A 23,215-nucleotide genomic window follows, 5' to 3' on the forward strand; every position below is an offset into this window, starting at 1 on the left:
ATTTATTTTGTTTGGGGAGAACACAGATAGAGAAATCAGAGGACATTTTGTAGGAGTTGATTCTCTCCTTCCACCATACAGGTTCCAGGATTGAACTTGTGCCGTCAAGTTTAGACTTCGAGCATCCTTATGAGTTGAGCCTCTTCTGGCCTATGTATGATCTTACTGTGTTGTGTTCTTTAATTCAATACACAGATATTTATTGAGAAGTCAGAGAACTCAGTCTACACTTTTCTTCTTTGTTGTTGTATATCTACCCTATGTTGGCATTAGAACAATGATAGTTTTGTAAAATAAGTTTGGCAGTCTTCCTTCCCTTTCTAGTTTATAGGAAAGTTTAAGTAGTGTTAGTGTGGAAAAGTTTGGCGTTGTTAGTGCTGCTACCTTACAGGTTTGGTAGGATTTGGTAGTGAATCTGTTGTTGTTCCCTTGTAAGACTTTTTATTCTTTGGTTATTATGGGCTCCTTTAACCTGTTTGTGGCTTCTTGATTTAATTTTCAAATTAATTTCAAATGTGTTTGTGAGTTTCTTAATTTCTCCTAGACTTCCTAGTTGTGTGGAATATTAGTTTTCGAGCTATTCCCTAGTGATCCTCAAGATTTCACTGGAGTCTGTTGTAGCTTCTCTTTTTCATCTCTAACCTTATTAATTTGAGTTTTCTCTTTCTTTTGATTAGTTTAGCTATGGATATGTTAATGTTTATCTTTGCAAAGAACTAACTTCTCCCCCCCGCCCCCCGGAGCTGGGGACCGAACCCAGGGCCTTGCGCTTCCTAGGTAAGTGCTCTACCACTGAGCTAAATCCCCAGCCCCAAGAACTAACTTCTTTTGTTTAGTACTTGGAAGTTTTAAAATTTCTCCCTGGTTTCCTCAGTGGCCCACTGGACTTTTAAGAGTGTATTGTTCAGGCGTGTTTGTATAGTTTCCAAAGTTGTTACTTGCTAATGATTTTAGTTTTATTCTACTGTGATAAGATCCCCAAAATGTTTTCTTTTTGTATTTGTTTAGGTTTGTTTTATGACTCAAGAGGCAGAGGTAGGTAGGTCTCTTGAGTTTGAGGCCAGTTTGGTTTACAAAGCAAGTTCCAGGATGGCAAGGGCTACGCAGAGAAACTCTGTCTCAAAACGAAAAAAAAAAATCTAGAATGGACTGTTTTAGAGAAGGTGCCGTGGGCTGCTGAGAAATATGTATATTATGTATGTTTTTAGACAGAATGTTTTGCATATTATTTGTTGAGTCCATTTGATCCATGCTGAAAGGTTTTGTTTTGGTGTTGGTTGGTCGTCTAATTGATTTTTTCCCTTGAAATAGAGTCTCATGTATCCCAGGCTTACTCCAAACTCTCTCTGTGGCTGAGGATGGCCTTGTATTCCTGATCATAGTGCCTCTCCCTTCCACTTGCTGAAGTTATAGGCATGCATTCCCACACCTGGTTTATTACATGGTATAATTATGAACTTTCTTCATTCTTTTTGAGTTCAGGTGGCCTACCTAAAGATGAGAGTTAGAAACCAAACAAAATGGAACCTACCTGTGTTTTTCAGCTTTCAAGAGCTGAGGCGCAAGGTTTGCTACAAGATTGAGGCCAGCCTTAAGCTAGTAAATATGTATGTAAGTAAGTGTCTATAGTCAGTATAACCTTGTGTCAAAAATATTTAGGTAGATGGATGGATGGATGGATGGATGGATGGATGGATGGATGGGGTGGATGGATAGATGAGTGGGTAGGTGGATGGATGGATGGATGAATGGATGGATGGGTGGGTGGATGGGTGGGTGGATGGACAGACAGATGGACAGATGGGGTGGATGAATAGACGAGTGGGTGGATGGATGGATGGATGGATGGATGGATGGGTGGATGGACAGACAGATGGACAGATGGGGTGGATGAGTAGACGAGTGGATGGATGGATGGATGGATGGATGGATGGATGGATGGATGGATGGGTGGGGTGGATGAGTAGACGAGTGGATGGATGGATGGATGGATGATGGATGGATGGATGGATGATGGATGGATGGATGGGGTGGATGATGGATGGATGGATGGATGGATGGGGTGGATGGATGAGGTGGATAGATAGATAGATAGATAGATAGATAGATAGATAGATAGATAGATAGAAGGATATTGAACCCCACTATTTTTGTATTAGAATCTATGTGATCTTATTGAACTTTGGACATTTAACATTGTTGAGACTGCTATAGATTATGGGGATTTTCGAAGTTGGACTAAATGTACTTTTATTATGCTATGGCTAGATATGGCCTCCATAGACTCATGTATTTGAACAAGCCTATGGGAGCCGGGAGCAGAATGTGATGATTTGTACATGCTCGGCCAGTGAGGGGCACTATTAGAAGATGTGGCCTTGTTGGAATAGGTGTGTCACTGTGGATGTGGGCTTTAAGACCCTCATCCTAGCTGCCTGGAAGTGAGTCTTCCATTAGCAGCCCTCAGATGAAGATGTAGAACTCTCAGCTCTGCCTGTACCATATCTGCCTAAATGCTGCCATGCTTCCACCTTGATGATAATGGACTGAACCTCTGAAGCTATAAGCTGTCCCCCAATTAAATGTTGTCCTTTATAAGACTTGCCTTGGTCATGGTATCTGTTCACAGCAGTAAAACCCTAATGAAGACACTCATTAATATTTGTTTCCTAAAATTAGTCCTCAATAGTTGGTGTATATATATTTGCAATTGTTATATCTCCTTGAATTGGTCCCCTTACTAATATGGGATGCCCTTCTTTATCTCTTCAGAGTAATTTTCCTTTAGATCTACTTTCCTGGCTAGCATGGCTGTGCTAGCTTGTTTTCATCTTCCGTTCACTTGATATATTGATTCTCATCCTTTGACTCTCAATCTGTGGACGTCTTTACCAGTGAGATTTTTTGTTGTGCTTGTTTGTTTGTCCCTTCCTTCTTTACTTACTTGCTTACTTACTTACTTTGAAATAGGGAATAGTCAGATTTTACACCTCACTACCAAGCCAAGCCCCTGCTGCATCCTTTCAGCTCAATGTCTGGCCCACTTCTGTATAGGGCGGAGGAAACAAATAACAAACACAGACAGGTAGAAGCAAGCCATCATAGAAATACAGTAAAGTCAGATGCAGCTACAACAGCCACCACTCTCTACAACAAAAGTGGGGCAGAAATAGTAGGATGGGAAATGTGAAGTAAAAGAAGTTACAATATCTAAAAAGTTAAGACAGCAGGAGGAAGTTAGGAAGTGAGGACCAGCGAGAAAGAATATAAGGAAGTTTGCTATCAGAAAGAGAAGAAAGACTATCCAAAGGGAGAAAGATTTTAAAAAAATACATATTTGAAAAGAAATGATTTATCTCATAAACCATTTAGCACACAGAAAGAGTACTGTCTGCCCAAGAGCCACTGTGCAGCAGAGGACACATTCATCACCACTGCCGACCTGGCTCTGGTTCATTTTATTGGTGGGAGATCCAGAGGGACACACACATGGAGGTTAGAGGACACTTGTAAGAGTCAGTTCTCTCGTACAATGTGGCTTCTAGAGATCTGGCTCAGGTCATCAGCCTTGGTGACAAATGTCCTTACCCACTACACTGTCTGTCTTGCTACTACCACCACCACCCACAGTGTTCAAAAGATCACCTTTCTATATACCTTAAAACAATAATAAAGGTCCATAAATTACATTTCTAAATGTTTGGGAATAGGTTAGAATGGCAACCCGTAACTGAACATTAGGTTGAACCCTGATATACCAGGTAGGTTTATGTCGCCTACACATAAATATTTGTGTTCAAGGTTTTATTGTTAGGGAGAAGGGAACAGAGATCTTTGAAACTATTTTTGAAACATGTTTCTTATTGACAATGGTATACATTTGTGTTTGTATTTAAACATTTATATTTTCTATAAAAACTAGATCTCTTGGATCTCTTCCCCTTCAATTGAAATATTCTGCTTCACAAAAAAGATATCCAGTTACTCCACACTTGTCTTTCTCAACCTCAAGATTCATTTCTCCTAACACTTTCTTATCTCCAGGTGTCCTTTACTTTTATACTTTATAGTTTTAATTTCTGTTCTCTTAATTAAACCTTTAGTTGTTGTTTTTGGTAACATCACAACTACTACAGCTTTTATGGGAACTAGTGTAACTAAGGAATCAGCATTAATAAAATGTCCATACTATTAAGCCAATAATTCCATTATACTTTATTCTGAAAAAATATTGCAACATTTGGAAGACAAAATGTTAGCACTGATAGATTGTCTTAAAAAAAATTGAGAGGCTGAGAAGGAAAGAGTAATGTAGTTCTTTCACACCTATGTAAAGCCTGGGTGTGTCAGTGCACACCTGCAGTCCCAGATTCCGGCCTAGGGAGACAGATTGGAGGAATCCTGGGACATCTTGACCAGCCAGTCTTAACTGACTGGATAAACTTTGGCATGCAAGAGAGACCCTGTCTCAAAAAATCATGTGGAAAGAAATTGAGGAAAACTATTGCCATCCTCTGGCCTCTTCCGTGTGTCTACACATGTGCATGTGTACCCATCCCTATATACACGCACAAAAATAACAATGAATACATTTAAAAAGTAAAAACAATTAAGTATCCAGCACGTGGTTAAGTAAATGTTATGTATCTTCTTCTTTTCCCCAGTGATTTCTTTTGAAATACATCAAAGGTGTTAATAAGACGTTTTTATGAAAGGAGAAAAATAAATATAGAGGAAAAAATAGAAAAATGGATTAGCATGTATTTCTGAAAGTTATATTTTCATATTATAGTTAATCACTGGTTGATTACTGCTATCAGGGACAGTATTGAAACAATATTACAGGAAGCATTGTTACTGGGAAATACTGCTCTAGAGTCACATCCTAGCTGTATGTCACTTTCTAGTATGTAATCTTATGAAGGGAAGAGCCCGGAGTGGGGCACTGGCTCAGTGTAAAGGTATTTATGGCTAAGCCTTGTGACCAGGATGGTTTCCAGGACTCTGCTGGTGGACGGTGAGAATTGACTCCTGAAAGTTGTTCTCTTACCTCTACACATGTGTATAACATACACATATACACACGCGCGCGCACACACAGAGAGAGAGAGAGAGAGAGAGAGAGAGAGAGAATAAATAAAAATAATGGAATTTTAAGAAAAGTGAAGCGGTAATACTATTCATTATATTAATCTGAAGTGTCTACTCATCATAAGCCCTCAATGGTTTTGCTGCCAGACATCTTACATTTAATTTTTCATGTTCTCACAAGAAACTTGTGAGGCTGTTATTTTTCACCTTTCATAAGAGAAAAATGGAAAGAATGCTTAAATCCCCTGATTAAACAATCTGTTGGATTAACAGAAGCAGGGCTTCCTAGGTCCTGTGGACCTGGTATGTTAGTTATTTTTCTTGTTGTTGCATCAAAACTCCTGACCAAAGCCCCTTAAGGAAGGGAGGCTTTGGAGCTCATAGCTACAGGATATAGTCCAACATTTCAGGGAAGGCCTGGCAGCAAGAGCTTGAGGCTACCCTTAGATTGCATCCACATCAGGAAGCCAAGAGAGAAAAACTAGTCTGGGATCACTCCATGGAATTGTGCCTCCAGCATTAGAGTAGGTCTTTCCAGCTCAATTAACCTACTCCAGAAATTCCTTCAGGGGCATGCTAGAGATTTGTCACGGGTGATTCTAGAGCTGGTGAACTTTCAGTATTAACCATTATAGATGAACAAATTCTGGACTTTGGGAAAGGAACCCACAAAAGCAAGGACATAAGAGATTGAACTTCCACAGAGAAGCTTAAGAAGCCAGTATTCTAAATTTATTTCTCCTCAAAGCATTTTGCTGCACAGGGTCCAGAAGTATAAGAAAATAAATGTGCGTGGCTTTAAGCCAACAGTCTGGAATGACTGTTACAGCAGCAGTACAGCAATACTGCTGTATTGCAGAGGCATGGGGGAACAGTGGGAAGCCTAGGGTAAACATAAGTGGAGCAAAGAGAAAGTTAGAGGCGCTCCTGTAACAGAGATAGGACGACACAACACCTCAAGCTGCATGGAAGTTAGTGAGAGCTGTTAGGAGGAATTGACTGCCTTGATATCCAGAAGAAAAATGTCAAAAATCAGTGCTTTGATTATATCATTGGGGAAAAGCAGCAAACCACACCCAAACAAGTTGAAGAAAGGAAGGAAATAGTAAAAAATAGAAATAAATAGAAAACAAACAAACCAGAAATTTGTTCTTTGAAAGCTCTCAGAAAATGTATAGGCCTCTAGAAATTCCAATCAAGGTGGGAGGAAGGGTGCTTAAATTTCCGTTATCAGGAATGAAAAAGGAGACACACCTTTGTGTTCAGTTGTTGAGACAAGTATCTAATCATGATACTCAGAAGTAGAGACAGCCATCACATGTGGCTAGAAAGAGGATGGTCTTTTACACATACTGCATGTTTAAAAGGTAAAGTGATAGGAACAACTTCATATGAATAGATTTGAACTTTTAGGTGTAATGTACAACTTGTTACACATGTCACCAAAATTAGAATATCTGAATACTCGTTTTTATCTATTAATAAAATTTAGTCTACTTAAAATCTTCCTGAAGAAACTACAGCCTCGAGGACTTTATCAATGAATTCTTAAAATATGTTTAGGTGACCCATGCAGCACACGTCTGAGTCCCAGCACTTTGAGGGGCAGGGGCAGGGCCAGGCAGAGATCTATGTGTTCGAGGCCAGCAAGAGCTATATACTAAGAATTTGTCTCAAAAAGCAAACCAAAAACGTTATAAAGAGAAATGACCTCAGCTTTACTCTTGTGTGAAATATAATTTGTTTTATTGGGTTGACAAAGCCTTGATGCCAGAACTGCACAACGTTGATTTTTCTGGGGTTCGTTTTGTTTGTTTGTTTGGGAGGGTCTTTTTGCCCTATCCCAACCCCCATGCCCTGGTTTTTCAAGATAGAGTTTCACTTTGTAGACCAGACTGGCCTCAAACTCAGAGATCCACATGCATCTGCCTCTCAAATGCTGAGATTAAAGGCGTTTTTAAAGATTAAATGTTTTTAAGGCCAGTCTGTTTGTAAATTACTTCACAATTCGGCCAACGAAGGACTTGTAAAAATGTCACAAGTAGATATGAAAAGACAATCAAATTTTAAAATAGACAAAATATTTAAATAAGCACTTCACAGAAGAAACTATTCAAAGGCTTATAATCCTCATATTTGTATAAGATAAATGCAGATGGGAGCCACAGTGAGAAACCATTGCATACCCATTATACTGGCTAAAATTAAAAAGTGTGGCAATAGATCAGGGCGCTGGTACATACCTGTAATCCTGCCAGTGGGAGGCTGGGTCAGGGGGATCTTTCCAAATTTAGAGCTAGCCTGGTCTGAATAGTGAATTTCAGGCATGTTATGGCTATATAGTGAGACCTTGTCTCAAAAATACAAAATCACCAGCACAGACGAGACTGACAAGAACAAGACCTAATGATGTAGATCAAATGCAACTCATGCTTCTGGGTGGGTTCATGACCTATCGCAACTATCATGGAAATCAGTTTGGCTGTATGCGCTAAAAGTTGGAGCGGTCCTCTAGCCTTACTACTTCTCAGAGTACTAGACAACAGAAACTTATGTTATTCATTCACCGAAACACAGGAATGTCCATAACAGCAGTCTGAATGCCCATCAAACTAGAATGGGTTAGCAAATGCCTTCTATAACAAAGTAGATGGCCATCATGTGTATATGTGAACAAAAGAACCCAGATAAAAATAACTGCATACTAGGTGAACTCAGTTCAAAAATGGGCAAAACAAATCTATAGTGTAAGAGTCCTAAGTGTTACTTTTGCAAGGATAATGCATAGAACGGTTTTAAGTGGGGGAATTTCTGCCTTGTAATATTCTTTTTCCTGGTGTGGCTATAGTTGGTACTGTGTATACTTCATGAAAAGCAATCAGGTTAATACATATGATGTCAGTTGTTTACATTTATATTGTCTTAAACCTCTCACTGCTCATGTGACCTTAAAGATGTTGCTATGCTTTCCCAACTCAAGAGAGGTGAGGTGCTTCTGCTCCCATTGCTCTGTCAACAGGCTGTGCTCTTAGAACTCCAGTAACTTCTGTGCTGTCCACCAACATAGGCATCTTGCACAGTCTCCCTTACTTAATCCAAACCATGTGGGTGTCTCTTTGTTTTTCTCCATTGAAATTGTGTAACACCATTTGCTGTTCATCTACCCACCTCTGTTAGTGTCATCTGGGTCAGTCACCTTTGTGAGCTCCTTATTTATCTAACTCATGAGTTCCTTCATAGGTAATCCTCTTCTTAATCTACCTATCCTAGGTCATGCCTCAAAGTCATGGAAAGTTTTACCTGTCACACTTAATGAAAATGCCTCAACTATCTTTGTCTCAAACATTTCTTCTGAGCTCTGATATATGGCTCCAACTTGACTTTGGTCACAAAGTCATCGTAAAATGAATATGTTGAGTCTTAAATTGATTTTTCCCTTCTAATTCTAACAGCTCAAACATCTAATTTCTCAGTTAGAAAGCTTGACATCAGAGCTGATGGCTTATCAGGATAAGGTGTTTGCAACCAAGCCTGACAACCTGAGTTCACTCCCTAAGACCCAAATTGTAGGAGAGAACCAGCTCCCACAATGTAATTTTGATTTTTTTTAATTTTTTTAAATTTTGACTTTTATTTTATGTGTATGGATGTTTTGCCTGTGTGTGTGTTCACCAGTTGGGTGGCTGGTACTCATGGAGGTCCAGAAGGGAGCATTGAGTCCTCTGGGCAGAGTCACAAACACTTGTGAACTGCCGTGCCAGCTGTGCCAAGTTGTCAGGGAGAGCAGCCAGTGCTCTTAACCAATGGCCCGTCTCTCCAGCCCCAAATGTAATTTAACAAAAGAAAAAGAAAGAAATCTCGGTTTCATTCCCGAGTCTCATTCTCAAGCACATATGTGCACACACCCCATCCAGACTGCTGTGGCGCCTCTGCAACAGATCCATCCTCTCCCCCGTCCTCATTGTCACGGTCCTAGTCCAAGCTACTGTCATGCTGTGGTAGCTGCTGCAGCAGCTTCCTGTGGTCTATCTACACTCGTTCTTACCCGCTATTTACACAGAAATCAGAGTGATCCTTTTAAAAACATGACTAACATGGGCCCCTTGAGGTGGCTCTAGGTAGAAGTGCCTGCCACCAAGATAACAACTTGAGGTCAGCTTGATCCCCGACCCAACATAGTGGAAGAAGAGAACCAATACAGGTCTTTAACATAGCTCCATGTGTGTGTAATTTGGCTCCTGACTATCTATCTGTCTTTGCTACTTGCCTCTCCTCATTTTTCTCCAGAGCACCAGATTCCTCCCCCACACTTCAGATTTTTTTGGGGGGGAGAGGGGCTGTGTGTGTGTGTGTGTGTGTGTGTGTGTGTGTGTGTGTGTGTGTGTGTGTGTGTCTAACATTAGGTCTAATAAGCTTCTCTGTGGAAAAGTACCTACTTCAGCATTTGGCTCTCGGTGACGTTACTTCTTCAGATGGGCTTTATCTAAATGATGCCTTCTACTGTTACTCTATAGCTTACTACAGAGTAGTAAGCTCTTTTTCTGAATAGGATTTTCACAATTTTAAAATTGTTTATTGACGTATGCATTCAATATCTTGCACCTAAAGGTGAAATTTTTCATGAAGGCAGGGACTACCTGTTATTATTGTAATCCTAGCACCTTACTCATGATTGGGTATAAATTATATGTTAGAAAACATATGGTAAACAAGAAAATGTGTCACGGAGCCTTAAACTGCACTTGGGGGAGCACTGTATAGTTGCGTCCTGTGCCCTGGTCATAGGAGATTATTTCCTCTGGCTCAGTCCTTCTCAGCAGCGTCCTCAGAAACAGGCACTGGGTAGTCATCGTGATGCCTGAAGACAGTTTGTGATGGTCAGCTGGTCTTCCCAGTACTGAGCTAAACTGGCTGTGTGGGCAGGTTTTGTTTAAGCCTCCACAAAGGAATATATACTTGCCCACATTTCTTAGATTGGAGCCCTTAAAAACTAAAGGCAGAGTTGAATTCTCAGTGGCAGAATTGGCTCACAAATTTGTCTTCTTTTTCTAGAATGCAGTTCTTTAGAAACCATAACAGCCCCAGAAAGGAAAGATGATCTAGTATATTTGTTTGTTACTAATAATATTGACAGTATTGTTTGTGTTCCGATCATTATAAGTATGCCATGATGCTACCACTTTAAGTACATGACACATCTCTTCATGAAAATACAGCAGAAAATGGCCACATTTCACAGTGCTAATGTCTTCATATATCTGTAAGACACACAGATTTTTAAAAAGTAGTCTGTGTTTTCTTAGACACTTTGTGTTTTCCCTCGTTCTTTTTATGTTAGAGGTTATTTTCTTAATCGTTTTAACTAATTTTCTTAACATCCAAAGTAATGAATACCATTGCCATTTTCATACACACACTGTCCACCTTCCCTGCCCCCCTACTCTTCTTGGTTAGTTGGTGCTCTTTCTTTCCCCAAGATAAGTTCCTTTTCTGCTTTCCTGTCCCATGTATTCTGTTTCTCTCTTCCTCTCTTGCTCCTCTTCTTCTTTCATATTCCCTTCTCTCATGTGCTACATGTATATGTCCATGAGGTGTTTATAAATTTCAGTCTGGATTCTTCTTATGAGAGAATGTATACAGTATTTGAGTCTGACTTACGTACTTACTTAATGACCTACTGATCTGCAAGTACCGTGATTTCACTCTTAACAGCTGAGGAGAATTCTACTGTGTATAATGCACCACATTTTCTTCACCCACCCGCCTGCTGGTGGGCATCCAAGCTGGTTCCTCTTCCTAGCTGTTGTGAATAGTGCAGAAATAAACACGGGTGTGCAAGTGCCTCTGTGGTGTGCCGACTTAGAACTCTTTGAGGAAGGATAGAGCCAGATTGTTTGGTAGTTCTATTTCTGTTGTTTGGAGTTGGGGATGGAGCTCGAGGGAGCTCCATACTGATTTCCATAGTAGCTGGAGCAGATTACAGTCCCCAGCAGTAGAGAAGTGTTTCTCCCTCCACATTCTCAGCAGCATTTGTTTTTGTTTTCTTGATGATACCCCTGACTGGGGTGAGATAGAATCTCAAAGAAGTTTTAATTTGCAATTCCCTGGTGGCTAAAGTTGTTGAACACTTTCAAATATTTAATGACCATTTGTTTTCTTCCTTTGAGAACCGTTAGACCTAGTTTTTAATTAAATTACTATTTTTAAAACTGGTTTCAGTAAAACAGAATGCTTAATTGTACATGTGATAGGAAATTATAACAGTTTGAAGTAGCTTTATGGCTACTAGCATTTCTTAAGACCCTTGGTGGGGATGAGATGGTTTACTACCAAAATAATGTTGTTTCATTTTATTTTTGACTATTTTGCATTCAAATCTGAAAGTGCACCAATGCTTACTTGGTGCCGTGGAAGGTCAGGAGGAGGCATTAGATCCCTGGAAAGTGAAGGTACAGATAGTTGTGAACCATCAAGTTGGGGCTGTGAATGGAATCTGGGTCCTCTGCAAGACAAGTGCTCTAACCACCGAGCCATCTCTCTTAAACCCTACCAATTTTAAATGAAGTAAAGTTCATTTTAAGAGGGAATGTTTTTATTATACACTTATTATTTTCTGTGTATTTTAGTGTACACTAAATAGGATATTCTTATTTATTCCTAGAGTCTAGTACTATTCTTAGAAGCTTTATGTAAGAGACAAACATGGTCAGTATTTCTGTGGCTGGGAGCAGGGTTAGGGCTTTGGTGGGGGAGGAGGCAGAATAACAAGATTAACAATTTTGAGTGCCTAGAAAAACCCACATTTCTAACTTTAATATTATTCATCCTACCTTAACAAAATTATTTTCTGTGAATGAAATATTTTTTAAAACTTCATGTATTTGTTGATATTTTTAAATTTACAAGGGATTCATCACTATTCTCAGGTGAGTAAAATAGGAAGCCTCTGAGTTCACAAATACCTGCTGCTGGCTCTGACGAGATGAGCCTCTGCCTGCTACTGCCGGCTCTGTCTTTGGGTTTTTAAGGTGTAAAATATTGACTTGAGCTGGTGAAGTTATGTCTTTAATACTGTAGTATTATGCAACTATGACGCATTTAGACTGCAGAGGGAGAGTAGGGGGCTTAAAGTCTTCTGAAGTGGGTCGCCAATTTAAGCAATGTGATTGAGTACTTTTTGTGTCCTTTTCTAAGGGAGGGGGCGGGTGGAAAGCAGTTTTATTTTGTCAGAAATGCAGTGTCAACTGGTGTTCGTTCATTTACTAGAGAAACAAAAACAAAACAAAAAGCTACTACATAAGTCTCATGTACAGATTTCTTCTCCCTGGTGTTTAATTAAAATCTCTAGCAACTCACGATACTGAGGATAGACTGTAGATTATTGGTTATGCAGAGAAAGAATTGGGTCAGTCATTTCTTTCTAGCTTTCAGCCTTTACTAATTACAGTCTTCTCATATGTATTTTAACAGCTTTATCTAATAGCACCATCATCGACAAAGAACAGATGTGTTTTATAGTCTTTCTATAACTATGGACACATCAATAGAGTTGTTCTCTTTCTATAAACAGTTTAGCCAGGCATGGTGGCACAAACCTTTATATCCAGTGCTTGGGAGGCAGAGGCAGGCGGATCTCTGAGTTCAAGGCCAGCCTGGTCCACTGAATGAATTCCAGGACAGCCACAGATAGATAGATACCTTGTCTCAAAAACAAAATACGGGGCTGGAGAGATGGTTCAGAGGTTAAGAGTACTAACTACTCTTCTAGGGATCCTGAGTTCAATTCCCAGCGACTGCGTAGTGGCTCACAACCATCAGTAATAGAATCCAATGTCCTCTTCTGATTGATAGATATGTTTGAAGAGAAAGAAAGTTTAATGTTTGCTTATTTCAGCAGAAATTGCCATTTAATTTTTTAATTTTTTTTTATATTTATTTATTTATTATATATAAGTACACTGTAGCTGTCTTCAGACACACCAGAGGAGGACATCAGATCTCATTACAGATGGTTGTGAGCCACCATGTGTTTGCTGGGATTTGAACTCAGGACCTCTGGAAGATCAGTCAGTGCTCTTAACCGCTGAGCCATCTCTCCAGTCCAATTAATTTTTTAGTACAGGGAGTTGAACCTAATTCTTCACACATGCTAGGCAAGTGCTTTACTATGAAACATACTATCCTTGAACAAGCTAGCCTTGAAGATGTGATCTTTCTACCTCAGTCTCTGAGTCTGCCCTGTAATAAAAGCATACTGATGTAAGCGCTCTCTGCTTACGTCTTGCCCTGGAAGGTGGCCTCTAGGTGACTACTGCTACTCCAAGGTGAAAGATTAGGGAACAGCTAGTATAATTGCATCCTTGTCATCAAAACTTAGAAAATTCTGGTCTGGTAAGATGGCTCAGAGGATTAAGGCACTTGTCATAATGTCTGATGACCAGAGTTCAATCCCCAAAGCTCCCATGATAGAAGCAAAGGACCAACTCCCACAAGTTGTCCTCTGACTTCCATGTATGTACTGGATCATATGTGTGCATGTCTGCACCCAGATTATAGTCAGTCAGTGTAAAAACCTTTTAATAAAAGAAAATGCCTACCCAGTTGCCAAAACATTAGCAAAAATTATTGATCATCATTTTCTATATCAACGATAATATACAACTTGTTAATAGTTGACTGTCAACCAATAGGATACTTGAGTTGAAGATTTGAAATTCAGTAAGTGTGAGGCCAGCCTGATCTATATTGTGAGTTCTAGGACAGTCAGAACTACACAGGAAGACCATATACAAATTAAATTCAGGCTAGGAAGTTGTCTCAGTTCTAAAGTGCTTGCTGCCCAATCATGAGAACCTGAGCTTGGCTCTCCAACACCCACATAAAAACCAGGCACAGTAGCACACGTCCCAACTCAGCACTAAAGGACAAACAGGTAGCTCCCTAGAACTCACCGGCCGGCCAGCCTAGCCGAGTCAATGAACCCCAGGCCCTGTCTCAGAAAATAAAGTAGAGAAGACGTCTGTGCTAACTCTGGCCTACACATACCTGTGCATGCTCCTGTACAAACATGGACATACCACAGATACACAAACATGTACATATACACACAAACTATGTGAAATTCAAATCAAGTAAGACTATATGTGGGACATTGTTTTATAAAGCAGTACTTCAGTGTAATGATTGTGAGAGCTTTTTTCCTCCACTATACCTAAATTGTTTATTAATTTGATTTGGGCTTTGTTGTTTTCAAACTCAGCTCCCACAGAGAAAAGAGACTGTGTTTCAGCTGATATATGAACCCTTAGCTGCATTCCTGTTTGTTGTCTAGCACTTTATATTTCTAATAAAGATAAATCATAGCTCCTGCTCCAGAACTACTCAGCTGTAACCTAGCACTGCCGTTTTATACACTGTTTTCTTTGTCTTCCAAGCAGAGCACATCTCCCAAACCTGAGAATCCACTTTACCTCAGTAATGCTAAAATGTCTTGGAAGTTAGCGAAAGGGAAATTGAAACATAGCTGCACCATGGGATCTCAGTCAGTTTTACAGCTTTCTGACTTACTTGGGAATGCAGGTGTAATGGTTCTGAGTGGCGTTTGCTCTCCAGAGCTTTAGAGTTGATTGCAACTGAAATGTATTACAGGAAAAAAGATAGATGGTATAATTAAGAGATTGTCAGGGAGATCAGAAAGAACTTGTATCTGATAACCTAGTAATTTGAAGGCCTGAAACATATTTAAATTTGATGCTGTTGAAAGCAGTGTTTCTGGTGTAAGAATTCAGAGGAAATCTACATCCTAAATGGTTATATAAATTGAGCCTTAAACCTTACAGTACTTATCTTCCTAATTATTGGGTTATTTTCTGAACTTAAGATATTTGATATATTTTATTCTTCAGTTAAAGAGGGGTAGGGATCAGGGTTATAGGTTCTTTTAAAAGAGGATTTTTAAGTTACATTAATTTAGTGTGTGTGTGTCTTTAGCCATTGAGCAATCCTGCCTACCTAGGGTTACATTTTGCTTTTATTCCTTTTTTTATTTTTTAATTACATTTTTTATTATTAAAATGATTTTTCAATTTAAATATATTTTGATCATTTCATCAGAGGGTTGGAGAGATGACTCAGTGGTTAAGAGCTCTTCTTCCAGAAGGCCTGGGTCCAATTCCCAGCACCAACCTGGCAGCTCACAACAATCTGTGACTCCAGTTCTAGGGGATGTGAAATGCAGGCAAAATACCAATGCATGTAAATAAAAATAAATCATTGGATATGTTTTTTAATTATATGCTTCCTCTTCCCCAAGTCCTTTCAGATTCTCTCCCAATTCTTACCATCCAACTTTAAGTTCTTTCTCAAACAACAAACAAAAACTAAATATAACACCCCCAAACAAAGAAAACAAAATTTAAAAAAACACCCAAAAGGAAACAAACTGTAACCAACTGAAGGAATACAAAAAAACTGCAGTCCGTTATATATCAGTCAGCCACTGCCCATGAGGACTGCCCTGAAATGGTGACATACCCAGTGTCACCCCATTGGAGAAAACTGACTTTCCCTCTCCTAGCAGGTCTGAGTGACAGTTCTGTTGTTAACCTTTACCCTAGTGGCTAGGTATTCATTCATTCATTCATTCATTTTATTAAATATAACAGAATAAAATAATAAGATAAAAAATCACAAACAGCAGGAAAAGAGTCCAAAAAAGACCCAACAATCAAAACCCACTCATTTGCACACTTAGGAGTCCCACAGAAATGCTAAGAGGCCAGAATACACACACAGAAGGCCTGGTGCTGACCCTGTGATGCTGCTTCTGTCTCTGTGAATTCATAGGAGCTTTGTTCATGCTGATTTAGAAGGCTGCCTTTTCTTGGTGTTCTCTAGCCCCTCTGCCTCTTAAACTTTCCCACTCTTCTCTAAGTTTCCTGACCTCTTCGGGGAGAGATTTGATGGTGGTATCCCATATATAGCTGTTACTTCAGGGTCTCTCTCTATATATATAATATATATATATATATATATATATTATACACACACACACACACACACACACACACACACACTACATCTGGCTCTGGGTGCCATCTGCTGCAGGAGGAAGCTTCTGATGATGGCAGAACAAGGCACTGATCAGCGAGTATGGCAGGATATCATTAGAAGTCATTTTACCGCTATTTGGGGGGGGGGTGTTGTTTTTTAGGACCCTGGACTATGTAGTCTCAGGATCTTGGTCACCCGAGCAGTGTTGGGTATGTATTCCATCCTGTGGAAGGGGCCTTAGGTCAAATCAGTTCTGTCGGTCACTCTCACAAGCTTTGCCACCTTGCAGGTGATAGACCATTATAGATAAAGGCTTTGTGGCTTGGTGTTTACATTCCTCCTCTGATAACATGCAGAATACTTTCCTGTCTCAAAGACATTGAACAGAGGAGTCAGTACTCTATGTAGGTGCTGGCTCAACATCTCCATGTTCAGTGAGTTGTGTGGGTGTTGTCCTCAGCAATGGCGCCTTTGCTGTCAATAACCTATAGACCTGGCAACAGCCTGGGTTGTTGGGGATTCCTGCTCCCTTTAGCCAACAGCCCAGTTAGATGGAACCCAATTCGGAGCCTTTGTTTGTTTACCAGAGATGCCACTAGGGACTCTGTCTCCCCAATTTATTTGGTTGAGTTCATTTAGATTGTCTTCATATGTGTATATATTTTAGTAAGTTTCTACTGTATTAGGCCTCCATGCTCCCCCTCAGTGCCCCTTAATTTTAGCAGCCTCTCCCCATATTCCTTTCCACAACCCTCCCTCCTCCCCACTTGATCCTCCTATTTCACCCACACACACACACATCCCTTCATAACTTTTCTATTTCCCTTCCCTTATAAAATAATCTATGTGCCCCCCAAGTCCCTTCTACTGTACTTCCATTCTTCTGTTCTGTGGATTATAATACATGCCACATTTGTCTTTCTGGGACTGGGGTACCTCATTCAGGATTTTTTTTAAGGTTTATTTATTTTATGTATGTGACTATATTGTTGCTGTCTTCAGATTCCATTACAGATGGCTGTGAGCCACCATGCGGTTGCTGGGAATTGAACTCAGGACCTTTGGAAGAGCAGTCAACCATTGAGCCATCTCTCCAGCCCCTAGAATGATTTTTTCCTACTTCCATCCATTTGCCTACAAATTTCATAATGTCATTCTTTTAACAGGCAATACCCCATTGTATACATTGTATACATTGTATAAATGTGCCACATTTTCTTTATCCATTCTTCTCTTGAGGGACATCTAGGCCATTTCCAGTATCTGTGTATTATGAGTAGAGCTATAGTGAGCGAGAATTCAACACAGAAAGGAATGTGCTTTTGTTTTAATCCCAGCTGTGGGGTATGGACCTGCTTCACAGCAGCTGACTGTGATTTGCCTCATGCTCTAGCAGAGGCATGGTTTTGCCAGCTGCAGATGGTTTTTGCGATTGTGGGACATTTGGACTTCTGGGGACTTTTTAGAGGTTATATAAACGCTAGGATCCCCAAGAGGTATGGGTTGTTGTTAGTCACAATTTGTCAAGTACTCATGTGCAAAGAAGAATCAAGAAAAAGAAGAAATTAGGTATCCTGAGAGCAAAGATCAAACTTGCCCCAAGGAATTTGATTCCCCTAATCAGCAAGAAGTAGTCTAATGATAACATTGCCCCCTTACTGACCCCTGACTTTATTCAGGGATCTCTTTCCTCTCCTATCCTTTTTTTTCCTCTCTTATCTAGTGTTAGGAGGTTGAAAGGGTGAAAGAAAAAAGAACCCACAAAGTAGCCAAAAACAGCTACATAGAGCAGCAAGAACATGATTGAGCAGGTATCTCTGTGGAAGGATGAAGCATCCTTTGGCTATATGCCCAAGAGTGCTACAGCTGGATCTTGAGGTAGATTGGCGTCTTCCTGAGGGACTAATTCCTGAGCCACACTAATTTCCATAGTGGCTATACAAGTTTGCACTCCCACCAGCAATATGTGAGTGTCCCTCTTACTCCACATCCATGCCAGCATGAGCTGTCAACTTGTTTTGTTGATCTTAGCATTCTGACATTCTGACAGGTGTAAGACAGAATCTCAAAGTAGTTTTGATTTGCATTTCCCTGGTGGCTAAGGATGTTAAGCATTTCTGTAAGTGTTACTCAGCCATTTGAGTTTCCTCTTTCGAAAATTCTGTTGAAATCTGTAACCCATTTTTTTATTTGGGTTGTTTTCTTGATTCCTAGTTTCTTGAGTTCCGTATATATTTTGGATTTTAAACCTCCATGGGATGTGTAGTGAAAATCTTTTCCCTTTCTGTACACCTCTACTTTGTCCTTATGATAGTGTCCTTTGCCTTACAGATGCTTCATGGGGTCCTATTTCATAATTATTGATCTTAGCGCCTGTGCTAACAGTGTTTAGTTCTGAAAGCTCTTTCTTGTGTTAGTGAGTTCAAAGCTATCTCTGACTTTCTCATCTATCAGGTTTAACTTATCTAGTTTTACATTGAGGTTTTTGATCAATTTGGAGTTTTGTTCAGGGTGATAAATATGAATCAATTTGCATAGAAAGTCTTCGTGGACTTTTAATTTGACTAGCATCATCTGTTGAAGATGCTATCTTTCCAGTATGTTTTTGGTTTATCAAAAATCAGGGGGTTGGGGATTTAGCTCAGCGGTAGAGCGCTTGCTAGAGGCCCTGGGTTCGGTCCCCAGCTCCGAAAAAAAAGAAAAAAAAAAAAAATCAGGTGTCAGTGTGTGTTTGGCTTTCTGTCTGGGTCTTCAGTCGGAGTCCATTGATGAACATGTGTTGTTTTGCACCAACACATGTTTTTATTACTGTAGCTCTGTATTTACACGTTAGAATCAGGACGGTGACGCCTCCAGCAGTTCTTTCATTATTCAGGATTGTCTCAGCTGTCCTGGGTTTTTGTGGTTCCATATGAAGTTGAGAATTGTCCTTTCAAGGTCCATAAAGAACTGTGTTAGAATTTTGAAGGAGATTCCTTTGAATCTTAGTTTATTTTGGTAGGATGACCATTTTTTACTGTATTTACTAGTAAGCCAGCCAAATCTTACTTCCCAAAAGGATAAATTTGTGAGATCTTTCACTCAAGAACAGAGATACAGGCTACCAAAGATGTGAATGCTGCAAAAGGTTTAGTTGTTGTTAATATGTTGCTTTAAATTTTTTGTTATATTTTCTTTCATCATGCCAAGATTCCCTTTTCTTCAGTTTTCTTTCCTTTTTAAATATTATTTTAAAGTTTATAGGACCAAGTTATGGAACCAAGTTTAATCAATTATGCAAATGATAAAATAATACTTTAAAACATTCATGATTTAAACAATTTTTTATTTTGTTCTCCCCACTACCCCTACCACCAGTGTTACCCCCTCCTGACACCAGGGCCTTGTGTTTGCTAGATAAGTGTTCTAACACTGAGCTAAATTCCCAACTCCTTAACCATTTTTAAAAGGCATAACACTTATCCTTTTAAACAGAGACATTTCAGAAGAGAAAGTAAAAATTTCACAATGAAGCTGAACCATAATCAGAGCTACTGAAGAAGCAGAGATAAAAGGATAGCAAGTTCAGGGCCAGCCTAGGCTGGCTGCTAGAGAGTGCAAGGCCAGCCTGAGCACTTGGTGAGACCCTTTCTCAAAAAAATAGGCAAAAAAACAAAAGGGCTGGGAGTGAATGTAACTCAGGTATAGAACATTTGCCTAGCACATAGGAGGCCCTCAGTTCAATAACCAGTATCGTAAAAAAAATAAATAAATAAAATTTAAAAAAATTTTAGATCACACAGAGACAATAGATAGACTCTGAATACTGGAATGATTCTAAACAAGGGTGGCATTCATAATTACATTCGTATTTTAATATGGTCACTGAATCCTCTGTGGAAACAGACTAGAGACAGGTCAGACTAATCGGAGGCTGTTAGAGTAATCAGAGCAAGGAAAGGCTTTACCTGTGACAATGAGAACCTAGAAAAGAAGGTCAATCACATGGAAGGGGGGTTGGAGGGGGGGTGAGGGATTGGTTTTGATGGAAAGGCAAGGCAGCAGCGTTGAAAAGGACACTTGAGCTTTTTATTGTGAATAAAAGAAAGTACTTTCTAGAGGACAAGGGCAATGGAACAGATTTAACAGAAAGAATATGGATTCCGGTTTTTGTGTGTTCGTTGTAGTTTCTATAATACATCAAAAGAATACAATCCATTGCAGATGCGGGCTCAGAATTTAAAAGAGTGGGTTTAGAAATCAGCAATACAGGTTGCTGTTAAACAAGTGGAACAGAGAGAAATCACTAGGAAAGCATACAGAGAGATCAGCAGAGGCAGAAATAATACATAAAGATAACAGGTAACAAAATGTATATAAGAAGTGTATAGGAAACTTATGTAGTAGTGGGAAACGAATTACAAGAGTCATTTACAACATCAAATGCCGTTGAGAGGTCAGAGTAAAAATCAAGTGGTCATTGGACTGGGGCGATGGCTCAGTTGGTATAGAGTACTTGCCTTACAAGAATAATGGCCTAAGCTTGATTCCCAGAATCCACACCATCACAAAAGGAGGTGAGGAGTGGGGCACAGTGGTATAATCCTAGCTCTGAGGAAGCAAAGGTGGGATTCCTTGAACTCATTGGGTAGCCAGCCCAACTTAATTTTCTTGGTGAGTTCCAGGCCAGTAAGTGACACATGCACGTACACACACATGTCTACCAAAAGGAGCACCTCAGAGGGTACCAGTACCTGAGACTATTCCATAAAGTTAGAAATAGAAATGAGGTTACTATAGGTTTCAGATGGACTAGAAGTGATGCCTAGAGTAATCTTTCAAATGAGTAAGTCACGGGACAGTGGTCAGGAAGAAGACAAAAATTAATGGAAGATTTTCCTACAATCCTTGTTTGGTTTTGTGCTCATTTAGAACTAGAGTGATTACATCTGAAAGAAAAATAGTAACAGTAATCCTTGTCGCCAGACAGGTTACAATGGTAGTAAGACAACCAAGGTCCTTGAGGAAACTGGGTCACTGCAGGCATGGTGCCTTCTATAGAAAAGACAGATGCATGAGGAATCACACGAAATGGAAAGACTCCTGATGCTAGAGTGTAAGTGCCAAATGTTACATGAATAAAAGAGCTGGTAGCTCAGGGAATTAAGAAAAGTTAGCTGGCAGACTCAGCCGCATATCGTCTGAGTTCAGCTTTCTTTGTTAAGTCAGTGTACCATGGAGCCACACACACTGTGCCTTCGGTTTGATGCTGCCGATTACATTGCCTGTGGTACATTTCCTTGCTTAGTCCGATGTGTGACCTCCATTGTCTTCAGACATGTTCTGTAGTTCCTATTTGCATGCTGACTCCTTAGAACCATCAGTTTCATGACACCTCTCAGAGTACAGCCAAGAACAAATTTTCTCTCTTCTCAGTTCATATGCTGCCACAAAACTTCCCCAGAGTCATGAGATGAGTACATTTTACATTTGGAGTTAAGATTTATTTTGTATAATTCATGTTGCAAATGTCCTTGAATTAATTTTGGCCCAGTTACTGTTTCAGTCTATGAAATAAAAACAGAACATTGGGCCTGGGGATGTAGTTCAGTTGGTAGAGTGCTTCCTAGTGTGCACAAACCCTGAGTTTGCTTTCCAGCACAGTGTAAATTGAGCATAGTAGCATCATGTGCTTGTTATCCCAGCATTGAGGATGTGGAAGCCAGAGAATAGCAAGTTCAGAGTCATCCTTGGCTATATAATGAGCTTCTGGCCAGTTTGTTACATGAGACTCTGCTTTAAAATCAAAAATAAAAACTCATTTTCTTTGCCTTTATATTTATCTCCTAAGCTTTAATTTTGTAAAGATTTTTAAATTCCTTAAAAATTCTAGTAAGTTTTCAGATGTCTCTTTTGAGGTCAGGTAAATGCTTTTGTGTCTGCTCATAATCACTTTCCCAATTATTGATCTTCATTCAAAATGTCTAGATCAAAATAATTGCCACCAATTTATCAGCTTATCTTTTGTGTAAGAAATGCCATTCTCATCCTCCTGGTCTAAGCCACACCTTGGGACTTGCTTGTCATCTAATGTTCCCAGCAGTAGGACACTCACTCCCCTGCTTTTATGAACACACGGATGTAGTATAGCAAGGTACTGACACACATTTCAAATCTCTATTTTGAATAAAATTTCTACAAGCTAATTATCTACTCATATTGAAACAAAACTTTAAAATACTAAAGTTCAGTGAGGTGTAGAGGGAAGGGTGAGTAAACAAATAGCGAATGCCGAAGCCTAGAATGTTTCCAGCTGGAAGGAATCTGCGCACCAGCCAGCTAAGTCTCAGGACTTGGAAAAGTTCTATTTAGAACAGGGAACTCGGGAGATCTGTCTACCTACTCCCTCCCCCAACAGAATGAGAACCCAGAGACAGAAGCCTCGTAGGGATGGGTTTGGGGCTCATTCCAGAAGAACCACACCGTCTGACTACAGGAGCTCCTCAGAGGCTGGATAAACAGTGAACAGACTCAGGATGGGGTGAGCCTTGGGAGTTAGGGTGGCTCCTGTCCTGTGTGAATCTTAGTCCTAAACTACTAAACTAAACCAGTGTTTCTCCGATGTCTTCTCACTTTTTTGCATGTGATAGTTTAATATTTATAATATTCTTGTTTTCATTGTAAAAAGTATAGTGAATGTATCTGGTTGATACCCCTGGAAGGCTCGCTCTTTTCTGAAGGGAAAGAGCAGTGAACCAAGGGGAGAAAGGAAGGAGCTGGGGGTAGAGAGGGGAGGGACTTGAAGAAGAGAGAGGGGTAACCGTGGTTGGGGATGTAATATATGAGAGAAAAATAAATAAAAAGGGAAAAGATATAATTGATCCCTGATATTATTAGTATTTAAGGTCATTATTAATAAAGCTGCCATAAATATTCTCATTTTGTGGCCCTGGCTGGCTTGTAACTTACTGTGTAGAACAGGCTAGTTTCAAATTTGTAGAGATCAGCCTGCCTCTGCCTCCTGAGTTTTGGGGTGTTAAGCTATGTGTTACCATATCTAGCATTCTCATACATTTGGGAGGGGCGGTTAGGC

General features: G+C 39.8%; 1 protein-coding gene across 2 annotated transcripts in view; it reads left to right on the forward strand.

The window, feature by feature from the left end:
• The window catches only part of Hmg20a (high mobility group 20A), a 75,976-nt gene that overhangs the window by 7,945 nt on the left and 44,816 nt on the right, over positions 1 to 23,215 (forward strand). Inside the window, exon 1 of one of the 2 annotated variants that reach the window (XM_006243117.5) lies at positions 6,788 to 22,663. The exons of the other annotated variant lie outside the window; for it this stretch is intronic. Within the exon in view, the coding sequence (XP_006243179.1) occupies positions 22,659 to 22,663 (5 nt within the window). The 5' untranslated portion in view covers positions 6,788 to 22,658. Of the gene's footprint in view, positions 1 to 6,787; positions 22,664 to 23,215 lie in introns of those variants that run through there. 2 annotated transcript variants of the gene reach the window in all.

The sequence above is a fragment of the Rattus norvegicus genome, chromosome 8, assembly GCF_036323735.1.
Source record: "Rattus norvegicus strain BN/NHsdMcwi chromosome 8, GRCr8, whole genome shotgun sequence".
Classification (NCBI taxonomy): domain Eukaryota; kingdom Metazoa; phylum Chordata; class Mammalia; order Rodentia; family Muridae; genus Rattus; species Rattus norvegicus.